This window comes from Balaenoptera musculus, chromosome 16 (assembly GCF_009873245.2).
Source record: "Balaenoptera musculus isolate JJ_BM4_2016_0621 chromosome 16, mBalMus1.pri.v3, whole genome shotgun sequence".
In the NCBI taxonomy this organism is placed as follows: domain Eukaryota; kingdom Metazoa; phylum Chordata; class Mammalia; order Artiodactyla; family Balaenopteridae; genus Balaenoptera; species Balaenoptera musculus.
Window position 1 is genome coordinate 2,738,452 of NC_045800.1, and position 11,530 is coordinate 2,749,981.

The 11,530-nt window shown below is 58.7% G+C and overlaps 1 protein-coding gene across 10 annotated transcripts in view; it reads left to right on the forward strand.

Annotated features, from left to right (window-relative positions):
- The first annotated feature begins 7,366 nt into the window (after positions 1 to 7,366).
- Positions 7,367 to 11,530, forward strand: part of EBF3 (EBF transcription factor 3) — a 117,169-nt gene continuing 113,005 nt past the window's right edge. For all 10 annotated transcript variants that reach the window (XM_036829525.1, XM_036829529.1, XM_036829526.1 and 7 more), the window contains exons 1-4: positions 7,367 to 7,974; positions 8,074 to 8,230; positions 8,595 to 8,658; positions 9,361 to 9,416. In XM_036829525.1, the coding sequence (XP_036685420.1) occupies positions 7,841 to 7,974; positions 8,074 to 8,230; positions 8,595 to 8,658; positions 9,361 to 9,416 (411 nt within the window). In that variant the 5' untranslated portion in view covers positions 7,367 to 7,840. The remainder of the gene's footprint in view (positions 7,975 to 8,073; positions 8,231 to 8,594; positions 8,659 to 9,360; positions 9,417 to 11,530) is intronic.

Below are 11,530 nucleotides of genomic sequence, written 5' to 3' on the forward strand. Positions count from 1 at the left end.
GTGACCGCTCAGCGCCAGTGCCGGCTCTCCGGGCACTCGGCCCGGGCGGGGCACTGGGGTGCAGATACGCCTGGGTGCGGGCGAGGGTCGGCCATGCGGCGGCAAGGACACCAAGTTCAAAGCTGCACACCGATCACTCCCGAGGGCGGCCCGGACTGCCCAGAGGCCGCCCGCACCCCGCGCGGGATGCGCTGCCGGAGCCCGAGCCCGCTCCGCCGCCGTGGCTGCCTGTGCACTGCGCTTTGCAATGTAAATTTCAGCGGGACAAATTGCTTATTAATAGTCTAGAAGGGAAGCGGGTTTCTTTCTTTCTTCTTTTCTTTATCTGTTTTTATTTCTGCATGGCCCCCAGCTATGCCCTGGGCAGCCTCGCCGCCCAGCAGTTTTCTCTTCATTTCAATATCCTAAAGAAAATGCAAATTTCCACAGTGTGGCCTTTTTAAAAAGTTAAATTAGCAACAGCTTTAAGTGACTCCATTAGTATGGAAAACATACACATTTTTAATGTGAGAATAGCTTCCTTTTAAAGGGGCTCATTCTGGACTGTAAATTTAGCAGACTCTTGCATTGGTAAAGAATCAAGTCGCCGCGGCTAAACGTGTCGCCAGAGGCGCACCCCCCGTGTGGCCTGCGCCGGGCTTCCCAGGAGAGGCCGTCCCGACACCGCGCGCCGCTGGACCCCGTCCGCCGGCTCGGGATCCCTTAGAAGTCGGGAGAATGTGGCGAAAGGATTTGTGCAGGAGGGAAAGGAGGAGGGCTTGACACATTTCTGTCCAAGGGCAGTGTGCTTGCTCTCCCTTCCCTCCCAGCCTCGTCCTCCCGGTCCCCTCAGCTGAGATAATTACGCGAGCGGACTGACCGGGCCTGGCCGCGGTCACCCACCTCCCCACCTTTGCGCAGGAGAAGGGATGTGTACACGCTCCGTTAAGGTGTGGCCAAGGAATGGGTGAAGGTCGCGGCAGAGGAGGACGTCAGTCCCGTGCCATCCCGTTCACCTCCGCCCCTTGGCTCTCTACCACCCCAACTCGTTTGCCCGGGTTGGCAAACCCGTGTTTCAAACCAGAATCTCACTGGCAAACTTTTGCGCTCCGTTGGCTTCCACAGGAGGTTGTTCAGTTCCATCATGGGATCTGGCTCTCCCCCTCCTTTACCTTTAAGCCAGTGGCAGGGCACTCCATCCCAGTCCAGGAAAGAGTTAAGATTTATGGTGTGCTGGAGAGGTCTTGTTAGGATGTAATCTGCATTTTTAAACTACTGCGTAATAAAAAGTGAGAAGTTTTGAGACACCTTTCTTGATTATACCTCTGGCGATACTTTAGGTTTTGCATTTAATTTGCATTTTGTTCTTAGTGAATATTGAAGTCTTGAGTGGAGGATTGAATTTTATTAGGACATCTGGACTGACAATATCAAATCAGACACCAGTGTCCCAAAGCATGCTAAAATTTCAGAGTTAATTAGAACGCAGTGTGTTTAATTAAAGCCAATTATAATATTTGAAATTATCTGATCGATCCGTGTTTCTACAGTTTGGGTGTGTTTAGGTGTTGATTGGCGTACTTCGCGCGCCGTTCCATGTAGAAGCTACTCTGGGGAAAGTTTGCTTTGTAAACTGGCGGGGGCGGGCGGGCGGGCGTGCGCGGAACCCGCGTCCGGGGCGCCGGCTCTGGCTCAGCCTGCCCGACTGCCTTGGGGCGCCGCTGAACGCAGCTCGGGAAATCCCAGCTCGTTGCGAAACCACTGTGCCTTTTCGGATCCGAGGGACCCCGCCACGCTCCAGCTGTCTTTCCCAGCACCGGTGCGCCTTCCGAGCTTGTTGCGGAGAGGCAACCTTTAAGGTTGCAAGGTGCACTGGGAGAAGCCCGGCTGGCAGAAGGCGAGTGTTTGATTTCGGAGTCTCGCTCTGGCTGAAGAGCTCCCAGGGCTGACTCAGAATATGGGGTTAGACAAAGTGACTGAAAGGACCAGAGAAAAGTTAGGACAAGGAGACAGTAATTAACTGTTTCCTTTCTAATTTCGCATGCTGCAGGAGCCGAGGTGCGCCCCGGCATTTTCGGCCCCGCTTGGAGCTAGGTTTTCCAGGGAGACGGTCGAGCGCGTTCCGGTGGCGTCCGCTGCCCCCCGCAGGGCCGGGCACTTGGAGCGCGCGCTTCTCTCCAACAAGCGCGTGAGCGCGGTGTTCGCCGCCTGGGCCTTGTTCCCGGTGCCCGGCTCGGCCTGACTCTTGCAAACATACGTGAGCGGCAATTAGGACCGGGCGGCGGGTGGACGTTTCTGCGCGCTCCTGAGGTCACGGGGTCAGCGAGGCCTAGGTTCGCCCGACGGACAGGAGCCGCGGCCCAGCTGGTGAAGCCGGGCGGGGAGCCGCGGCGGCCACCTGCCCGGGGGTGGGTGGGAGCCTGGGCGGCTCGGCTCTCGGCTGCGCGGCGGCGCTCTGCTCTCCTCACCCCAGGAGGCGCTGTTTATCAAACTTGGCCGCCTTGGCAGGAGGCGCCTGCACGTTCTCACTTGGAGAACTGAGCCCTTTTCGGTACTCGGGGGTGGGCCTACAGAGTGACCGGTGTTGGGGGGGCGGCGGTGCAGAGAACAGGGGTCTTGAGATCCTTCGGTGCTCTCTTTTTAGCTGTGAATCCGGCCAGGCCTCCCACCTTCCAGCGCAGGGGAGAGGAGCCCGTAGAAGCGCCCCGTGTGTCCGGGGCGAGATGCCCAGTTACTTGCCTCTGAGGGCAGGCGGGACGCGCGTCCCGGCTTGGGTTCCGTCGCCGCAGGCCTCCTGAGGGCCCCGCAGCTTCCGTCTCTGTGCTGAGGGGTGAAGGCGCGTTCTCTGCGCCTGGAAAACTCCCCAGACTCTGGCCCGGCCCCCTTTGTACGCAGCTTAACAGGTTGGGGTGGCCTGAGTGCGGACCCCTGGCTTCCCCGGTCTCCCCAGGCCCACGGGCGAGCGTGCCCCCGCGGCGCAAGGCAAAGCCTGGGCGCGCTCCGGGGCCGCGTCACTGACCCCCGAGGGGCAGGGTTCGCGAGTGCCTGGCTCTTCAACCCCATCCCGCAGTTCACGGGACTTTCTAGGTGCGCCCTCCCGGGATTACTCTATTCTCCGGCTCCCCCAGCCCCTGAGGCCTCCTTCCCGCCGGGGCCCAAGGTCAGTCTGGCCCTCCGCTTTCGGGTTCTCTTCCCGAGCCGTGCCTGTGCGCGGCGCCGGGCCCAGACTCGGGGCCGGAGCGGGGCTGGAGGCCGGGTCACCGGCGCTGTCTGAGCGTGATCCCCGGGCGCGGAGGACGTGGGGCGGGCCGCGCCTGCAACTCAGCACTGGCGGCGGGAAAGCGAACCGCTGGCCTTCGGCGCGTTGGCTCCCACCCTGTCCCGAGGGCTCTGAGGGACATGGCCGCGCAGCCTGGGCCTGAGGACACTGGCGCTACGAGGGAGCCGCGCCCGGCCGCGCTCGCGCACCCCGGATGCCTCCTGGGGACTGGCTTCCAGGAACCCCCGGCCCGGGCTTCTCAACGCCGGAAATGCAGTTTATTACTCTTCGGAAGGCTGGTAGAGAGGGCGGCTGGCTCCCCGGCTCGGCCGCGAGCAGGAACGGGCATTCACAGAGTGCTCTGGACGTTGGGCCGGCGCTGACGCCGCGGCCGGCCTTGCGCCCTGGGACCCCAACTTGGTCGAAGTTTCTGGATGGCTCGGAGGCCGGCACCAGCCCGGCTCCCGCTCTCCAGGCCGTACACCGCGCAGCAGGGGAGGACCCGGGACCGGGAGGCGCGAGGGGGAAGTTCAACGCCTGGCGCGCGCGAGCAGCCCTCCCCTCCTCCCGTGGGTGGGCAGTGGGCGCGGGCGGAGGGCTTGGCGCGCGCGGCGGCCTGGACACTGCGCGGCCGGCAGGGAGGCCGGGCTGGGCCTGGGCGCGGGCGCTGCGCGGTTGTACCGCCTGGCCCGGCCTCGGGTGGTGCCGCGGGTCAGTGGCCAAGCGCGGCCGCGGCCTTGCGCCCTGCACGCCGCTCCCCGAGCGGGGCTCCAGGGGCTGCGGGCGCTGTCTCTTTAAGGTCACTGCCTGCTCCGGCACGACGTGGGGAGGACAGCTGGGCACTGGCCATCTGACTGACTCCGGCGTGACATCTGGGAGCCCACTGGTGTGTGGCACGCGAAGCGCTTGATGCCGCTATTTAAATGCAAATGTGAGGGGGCTCATTGAAGCCTCTCCCCGTAAATCCGCACAAAAGGAATACTTCCCAACCTCCGAGGAGGAGGAGGAGGAGGAGGAGGAGGCAGTGGCGCGAGGGCCACCCGTGCAAATCGCGTTGAGCGCGGCGCCCTGAGCTGTCGTCGCCGCCGTCGCGGCCCGCGAGGTTTCCAGCGAGGGTCAGGCCCCGCCCGGCCCGGCCCCTGGGCGTCTGTCTGGCCCCTGGGAGCGGTCTGTGCGCGGAGGCTGGACCAGCGGTCGCGGCGGGCCTGCTCAACTTCCAAAGTGTCAGCCTGTCCGCCCCCCCCACCCCCGGCTTCCCCCGCCTGGGTACTGGGCGCCCCTAGATCCCCAGAGAGCGAGGGGGGGCGGGGGCAGGGCTCCTGCTAGAGGCGGCGGGCGCGGGGACGCGCTCCCAGCATCTCTCTGGACATCCAGGAATTGACCTGCGGACCCCTCCGCCGTCCCCGGCCTGGGCGCTGGGCCCCTCGCTCCTCTCCGCTGCCGCTCCCGCCCCGTCAAGGGGAAAATCTGGGGTGGGGGCTGAGGGGCTGCCCTGCCAGGCCGCTCCCCAGCAGGCCCGTGTGGAGACCCTGCCCGGCTGGCGAGTCCTTGTGCCCGCAGCTCGGAGCCAGCAGTGGAGTGACAAAAAAGATAAAGTTGGTGAATGATAAAGACCGTATTTTCCACGCTTTGGGTGCGGGACCAGATGATCTAGAAAATGAGCTGAAATGGATTCAGCCTCCGAGCCTGTTGTGAGAGCAGCTGATTCCCCCATTTCGGGCCAGATGGCTGCTGAACACAGATTTGCATTCATTTTCGCTTAATATCATCCAAAATAGTGGGGCAGCTGCATTTGTTGTCAAAAAGGTTTAAAACCCCTTTTCTTTCTGGGGCAGGATCGTTACCTTATGTGATGGGCTTATAGAACTTTTTTTCCCTCTTTAGTCAACAGTATCAGATTTAGAAGGATTTGTTTTAAAACCTTCTAATTTGGTAATCAGATTTAAATCGCCTTGGCGCGTGTAATCTGAATTAAAGATACTGTAAATGATTTTAAGCATGATACTTTCGTTAGAGCAAGGAAGGGGGCACCTCCAGCGTGGGCTGGGCATTTTAGGAAGTGTGCTACAAAGGGAGCATTGTTTCCCCTTTCCAACTTCATATTTTCCGAAAAGGCACTTTGCATAATCTGACAATCACGCTTGCCTGGCCGCTCGCCTTGCGGTGAGCCCCAGAAGCAGCTAAATACGCAGAGACAAAGCGATTTCTCAACCCGACCCTCCACCGTTGACTAACTTTATTTTGCGTTGTCCCTCCACGAAGAAAGTGTTCCCTCTTCCACTGGGTCGGCTGTGGGTGGAAAGCGCTGGGCTTATTAGGAATACAGAAATTTTCATTTAATTTATCGTGAATAGTTTCCATACACTTTGATTTAAGGTTATTAACATTCTATAGACAGTGGCATCTTTAATATGTGGCGATCGCTTCTAAAGACTAATCTCATTACCCTCAAATAGTCATAAAATATGATTTTATTATACTTACGTATTTAATTAGACGGCCGGCACCGGAATGGATTTTGAGATGGGACTGGCGCAACAGCTGTGATAATTCACTTATCTTTGGCAATAGTCATTAACCCCCAACACCAGCAAAATAGATTGCTTTCCAGCACTGCTTTTTTTCTCACCCCTTCCAAGAGGCTTGGGGGGTCCCCAGATAACGTAAATCGGACTTCGATTTTCCCGATTAATTAAAATACTAACGCACACACACTGCCAATTCATGAAAAAAAAAAAAACGAGTGCTGCCCCAGACCGGGCCTGAAGAGGCTGTCCTGCGACACACTGCACCTTGAAACCTGTTTTTTAATTTTTTGTTTGTTTTAATCAAAAGGGCCTGATTTCTCTCCGCAGGGAAGCGCCGGGACAGCTCCTGGTCGTCCCCAGGGCCTCCGCTCCGTGTCGCGCAGACGTCCTTTGGGCGGGCGGTGCGCCTGGGCGCCGAGTCCCGGCTGCCTGCGGGAGCCCGGCCGCCGGGCCCACGCGCTACCCGCACCCCGCTGCCCTCCAGATTCCTGGAAACCAGGTCTGGAAGCCGCGCGCCGCGCGCTCCCCCGGGCTCAGCGGCAGCGAGGGCAGGACCCGGGCGCCCGCAGCGTCTGCTCGGCTTTTAGAGCGGCTGGCGCCGGGGAGGTCTGGTCACCGCGCGGGGCGCGCAGCCGGACACCCGGCTCGGGGTCGCCGCAGAGGCCGGGCGCGCTTCCTGTCCGCCCAGAGAGCCCGGAGCCTTCTTTGTCACTCGCCGCGCCTAAGGACAGGCCGGGGGACGGGGTCTCCCGTGGCCACCGGGAAAGAGAGAGCATCTGGCACAGCCCGCCTCCGACGTGGGTCCCCAGCCCGAGACTCGGTGGCCTCCGCCGGGGCGGAAGGCACGCGCACCCAGAGAGGCCCAGACGGGGGCAGACCGGCCCCCCAGCAGCCTTAGGTCTGCTTAGAAAACAGGCTGAGCTGCGCGCCCCGCCTTGGCCGGGGAGCCCTGCTTCTCCCCCCCACCCCCGCCACCTCGCCCCCAGGCCCCAGCCCCCAGCCCCCAGTCCGTTGCTTGCCCCTCCAGCTCCCTTCCTGCGGCTTGCCTGCTTCTACCACTTTTCCCTTTGGGCCATCCCAGGGAGACCTGCGGCCCCTTGCATTTAGTGCCAGCATTTGGGCAACTGGGGGCGCCCCGGCATTTTACCCCCTGCTCCCCACGGTGTTTTGACTGTGTGGCTGATTTCGGGAGGAGGTATTAAGGGGCCAGGCTGCAGTTGTGCACTGGTGGTTTGTTTCGTTTCAAGACTTATTTGGGCGAGTAGTAACTTCCTTGGCTGCGGGTGGGCGCGAGGAGCCGCGGCGCGTGGCTGGGGGCTGCGGCGGCGCTCGGTGGCGCTCGGCGGCGCTCGGCGGCGCTCGGCGGCGGCAGGGCTCGCGGGGCTCGCGGGGCTCGGGCCGGCTCGCGGCGCCGTCAGGCAGTCAGTCGGAGAGCGCGGCGGCGGCGGCGGCGGCGGCGAGGGGCGCGGCGAGGGGCGGCCGCTCCCATATATGGCGCAGGCACCGCCCCCCGACGTCACCCTCTGACAGCGCCGCTCCCGGGGGCTTCGAGTTTTGGCTCCCGGGAAAGGGTCCATTCCTCGGGGAGAGAGGGCTGAGTTTTGTGCGCCTCCGTCCGCTGCGCGCGCCGCTCCAGGCCCCGCCGCGCCCCGCCTGCGCCCGGGACTGCGCCGCGGCACTCACTGCCCCGTTTATTTGTCTTTGGAGCAGGCGGGCCGCGCCAGAAGCGGGCGATCCCGCAGTGTCCTGCAGCCGCGGACGCCGCCTGGCTAGGATGACACCACGTTGAGCGCGCCTGCAAACAACAACAAAAACCGCCGCCGCCGCGGCCACCGCGTCCTGCTCCGCCGAAGCGCCGCCGGTGTAGCCGCCTCCGCGCCCCCGACCGTCCGGAGCGCCCGGCCGCCGGTGTATGTCGCGCCTGCCCGGGACGGGCTGAAGCCGGCGGCGGGCCGGACCGCAGGCGCCGAGCAGGGCCAGCGCGGCCAGGGCAGCCGCCTGCCGCCGAGCCCCGAGCGCCGCTGCTCGCGGAAGCGCTTTCGGCCGGGAGCTGCGGCCGCCGCCACCAGTTTTCATGTTTGGGATTCAGGAGAATATTCCGCGCGGGGGGACGACCATGAAGGAGGAGCCGCTGGGCAGCGGCATGAACCCGGTGCGCTCGTGGATGCACACGGCGGGGGTGGTGGACGCCAACACGGCCGCCCAGAGGTACGTACCGGCCGCCCCCGCGCGCCCCGGCCCCGCCGGGTCCCCGCAGCCGGCCGGCGCCGCGCTCCTCACCGGGCCGCTGTCTCTTTCCTCCCGCAGCGGCGTGGGGCTGGCGCGGGCGCACTTCGAGAAGCAGCCGCCTTCCAACCTCCGGAAATCCAATTTCTTCCACTTCGTGCTGGCGCTCTACGACAGGCAGGGGCAGCCGGTGGAGATTGAAAGGACCGCTTTTGTGGACTTTGTGGAGAAAGAGAAAGTAAGTGCAAACATACAGTCACACCCTCCATCTTTCTAGAAGTGGGAGGCAGGCGGTGCCCAAGCGCGGTGGCCCCGAGTGCCCCCCTTGGCGGCGGGGACCGCTCTGCGAGGCGCCCCCCGCCGCCGCCACGTGCGGCCGCCCGGGCCCGCCGAAGGCTGGGCAACTTCTCTGCGCCCCCGGACTTACTCCGGGCGAGGAGAACGCTGGCCTTCCAGCAGGAAAGTGACATCACCGCGCTGCTCCGAGCTAGGAATCCTGCCATGCGTGAGGCCAAGGGGCCTCGGTCGTGGAGGGGGACCGAGTGCGGTGGCCGCGCCGGACACCGATCGCACTAAATGCAATTATTTATCGTTACTTTCAGGAGCCCAACAACGAGAAAACCAACAACGGCATCCACTATAAACTCCAGTTGCTGTACAGCAACGGTAAGTGGCGGCGGCTGCTCCTGCCTTCCCGCCCCGCCGGGCTCGCTCTCCCTTTCCGCGATGGTTAAAGGACATAAAGATTTTGAGATTAAAATGACATGGATGTAAACACGAAATCTTCTCATGGCATAGAAGGAAAACAAAACATAAATGATCAATAAGTCGATGGCACTTCACATGATTAACCGGTCGGGCTCGAAGCAGAAAGTAAAAAGGGGATCGATACGGGGCGCCAGCAGAACATCACTTTTAAGTGACTTTTTTCAATTTTGCAAATTAATGTTAATTATTGAAACGGGGGTAGCTCTGTACACCGAGCACAACTTATTTCCTGTGCACTGAGATTTTAAAAAAATCCTCGAGAGACATTAGAAAGAGTTCAGGCTCTCACTTAGTTTCCATTTCGTGCTTTCTGTTTTCAAAAATAAAGCAGCACATGGCCCACCCGGGGCAGCGACCAGGCCTGCTCTCAGCCAGGCACATTTCTTGCACCTTTAAATGCAAACCCTAAGAGTATTAAGGTTCGTAATTAAGAAAAGAAAAAATTTAAATGAGAAGTGATTGGGGTTCTTTCCTGCCTTTTAAAGGGCATGCCTAACTTTTGCTGCATCATGGAGGTGGCAGTCCTGGGTTACCGACTTCCTGTGCCCCCGTGTGCCCTTGCTAAAATCCTGATGAGAATCTGTCCCTGTTTCTTTGCAGGAGTCAGAACGGAGCAGGATCTGTATGTTCGCCTCATAGATTCAATGACCAAACAGGTGAGAAAGTTTAAGCCTTGACACTAGTTTTCACTGCTCAGCTGGGGCTGTCCTGGGGTTTCAGAGACTAGGAGACTGACAAATGGATCTGGTGTATTTGTTTTTCATTTAGTTTCCTTGACATGCTAATGAGAATTCCATATTTATTGGAATAAATGAAGTGATTGGTAAAATAGTTTATGTTGTCATTAGAACAGGACATATATGCTTTATTAAATGGCTTGTGATAGGAATCAAATTCTGTCTTAATTAATTACGGTAATTAATATTTGACAAAATTCTCAGGGTCTCCCCCCTTGTAAATTTTTAAACATTTCTCTCTCTGCTTGGAATCATTTCATTGATTTTTTTTTTTTCTACAACAAAGACAACTAACTCCTTTCCAAAGCCCATTGGGTTGGACTTGATTAGCTCATTTTTTCCTCCTTTCCAGTGTGATGGTCTAGTAACACGAGACGTTTATTTGGATTTAAAAGTTAAATGTGTTGGGGTGAAAAGTCACCTTGTTCTCCTGTAGTCCATCTTCACCTCTCAGCCCCCCATCTCCATAATTCAAACTCCGAGCTCCAGGGGTCACCCAAACCCGTCCATTGCTCTGGGGGTAGCTTCTCATCCCTTTCCACCCTCTGTCATACCTTGTAAATAACATAATTACCAGCAGTTCCTTATTAAATTATTTAACCTGTCTTGGTCAACTTTTCCGATGATAGCTATTGGCTATCAGTCGTGTGATTAAGTGCAGAAAAGTGCTTCATTGCTTTTTGACATTGTGCAGTCTCTGGCTGGTTCTGTGTTGGGTGGTATGTTGTTGTTTAGTTGTTTTAAAGATTTCCCCCCCATTTTCTTAAAGTAGTGTTGGGGGAGGGGCAAATCCCACGCCTAAGTGAAATCCACTCTGCACAGATTGATTTAAAATATACTTCCAAACTGAGCTTCACGCTGAGAAATGAAAGTAGTGTCTTCAGTTTTGATGCCAACTTGAAGAACTGTGAGCGAAGTAAAAAGGAACTCTTTCTGCTGCTTGCAGCCCAGCACGCATGCTTCCCACTCTCTGCACGGCAATTGGTTTTCGGATTTTACTTCCCCTTTAAAAAGTTTGCCTTTACCTAGGCAACAAGCGTGTTAGATTTTAATGTCTGCAGTGGTAAAACACTATGGTTTTCTCTTAGAGTAAAACAGATCTGACAGGTAAACTACGGTCTTTCTGACAAAGACGGAGGCGGCGTGCCCTTCGGTAATTATTTCACTGGGATTCAGGGAAGCCTCTGGAACTCGGGAGGCGCGTTGACAAGGTGCTTTTATTTCCTTTGTATCTAAGGGCTAAATGTTTTCGGAAATCGCTGTAGTCTAACGACGAGGTTGATGCAGGCAGTGCTGAGTTTCTGCATAGAGAAGGTTTCCGTTTTAAGTGCACTTTTATTGTTCATTTTTCCCTGTACCTTTACAGTATAAACGGGGCTGAGAATAAAGGCATTTAATCTCCTCTCACTGACGGAGATGGGGGGGGGTGGTGGGGAAGGAAAGAAATAGCCCAGTAACTGATCAAAGAGTCAATGGCGCTGAACCGACAGTTTATGGATTTCTGTTTGTGCTACAAAATAAAAAATAAATCAAATATAAATACGGGGATCCATCCGAGGACAAGCCGCGTTCTCAGAAGTGCTGGTGCCCGCCGCGGCCACGCGCCCTGAGCCCCAGGCGGCCCGTTGGCCTGGGGTGACACCCATCACTTCTGTGGTTCCGAGTGGGTCGGGAAGGAGGCAGTGGGAGAGGGCCTCGCGGGAACCCTTCCCTCTGCCCAGAGAGCGGCCCCGGGCTTTCCCGAGAAAGGGCTTTGTCCGCCTGGAAGTGGAGGAAAGTGTCAGAAGTGCCTGAGGAGGTTGGAAGTAATTTCCAGATAATTTTCGGGGGGGGGCGGGAACTGGAGAGGGGACTCCCCTCCCCGTTCCGTGGAATTTTCTGCGGGGGAACTTGCGGCTCCCGGCCCCCGCCCCTCCCCCTCCCCCAGTGGCCTTTTTCCTTTTTTTTTTTTTTCTTTCTTTTTTGGCGAGGCCGGCGGTGGGGCAAGCGCGGGCGGCCCCCCGGCCCGGGTTCCCGGCTGCGGAGCCGGGCTG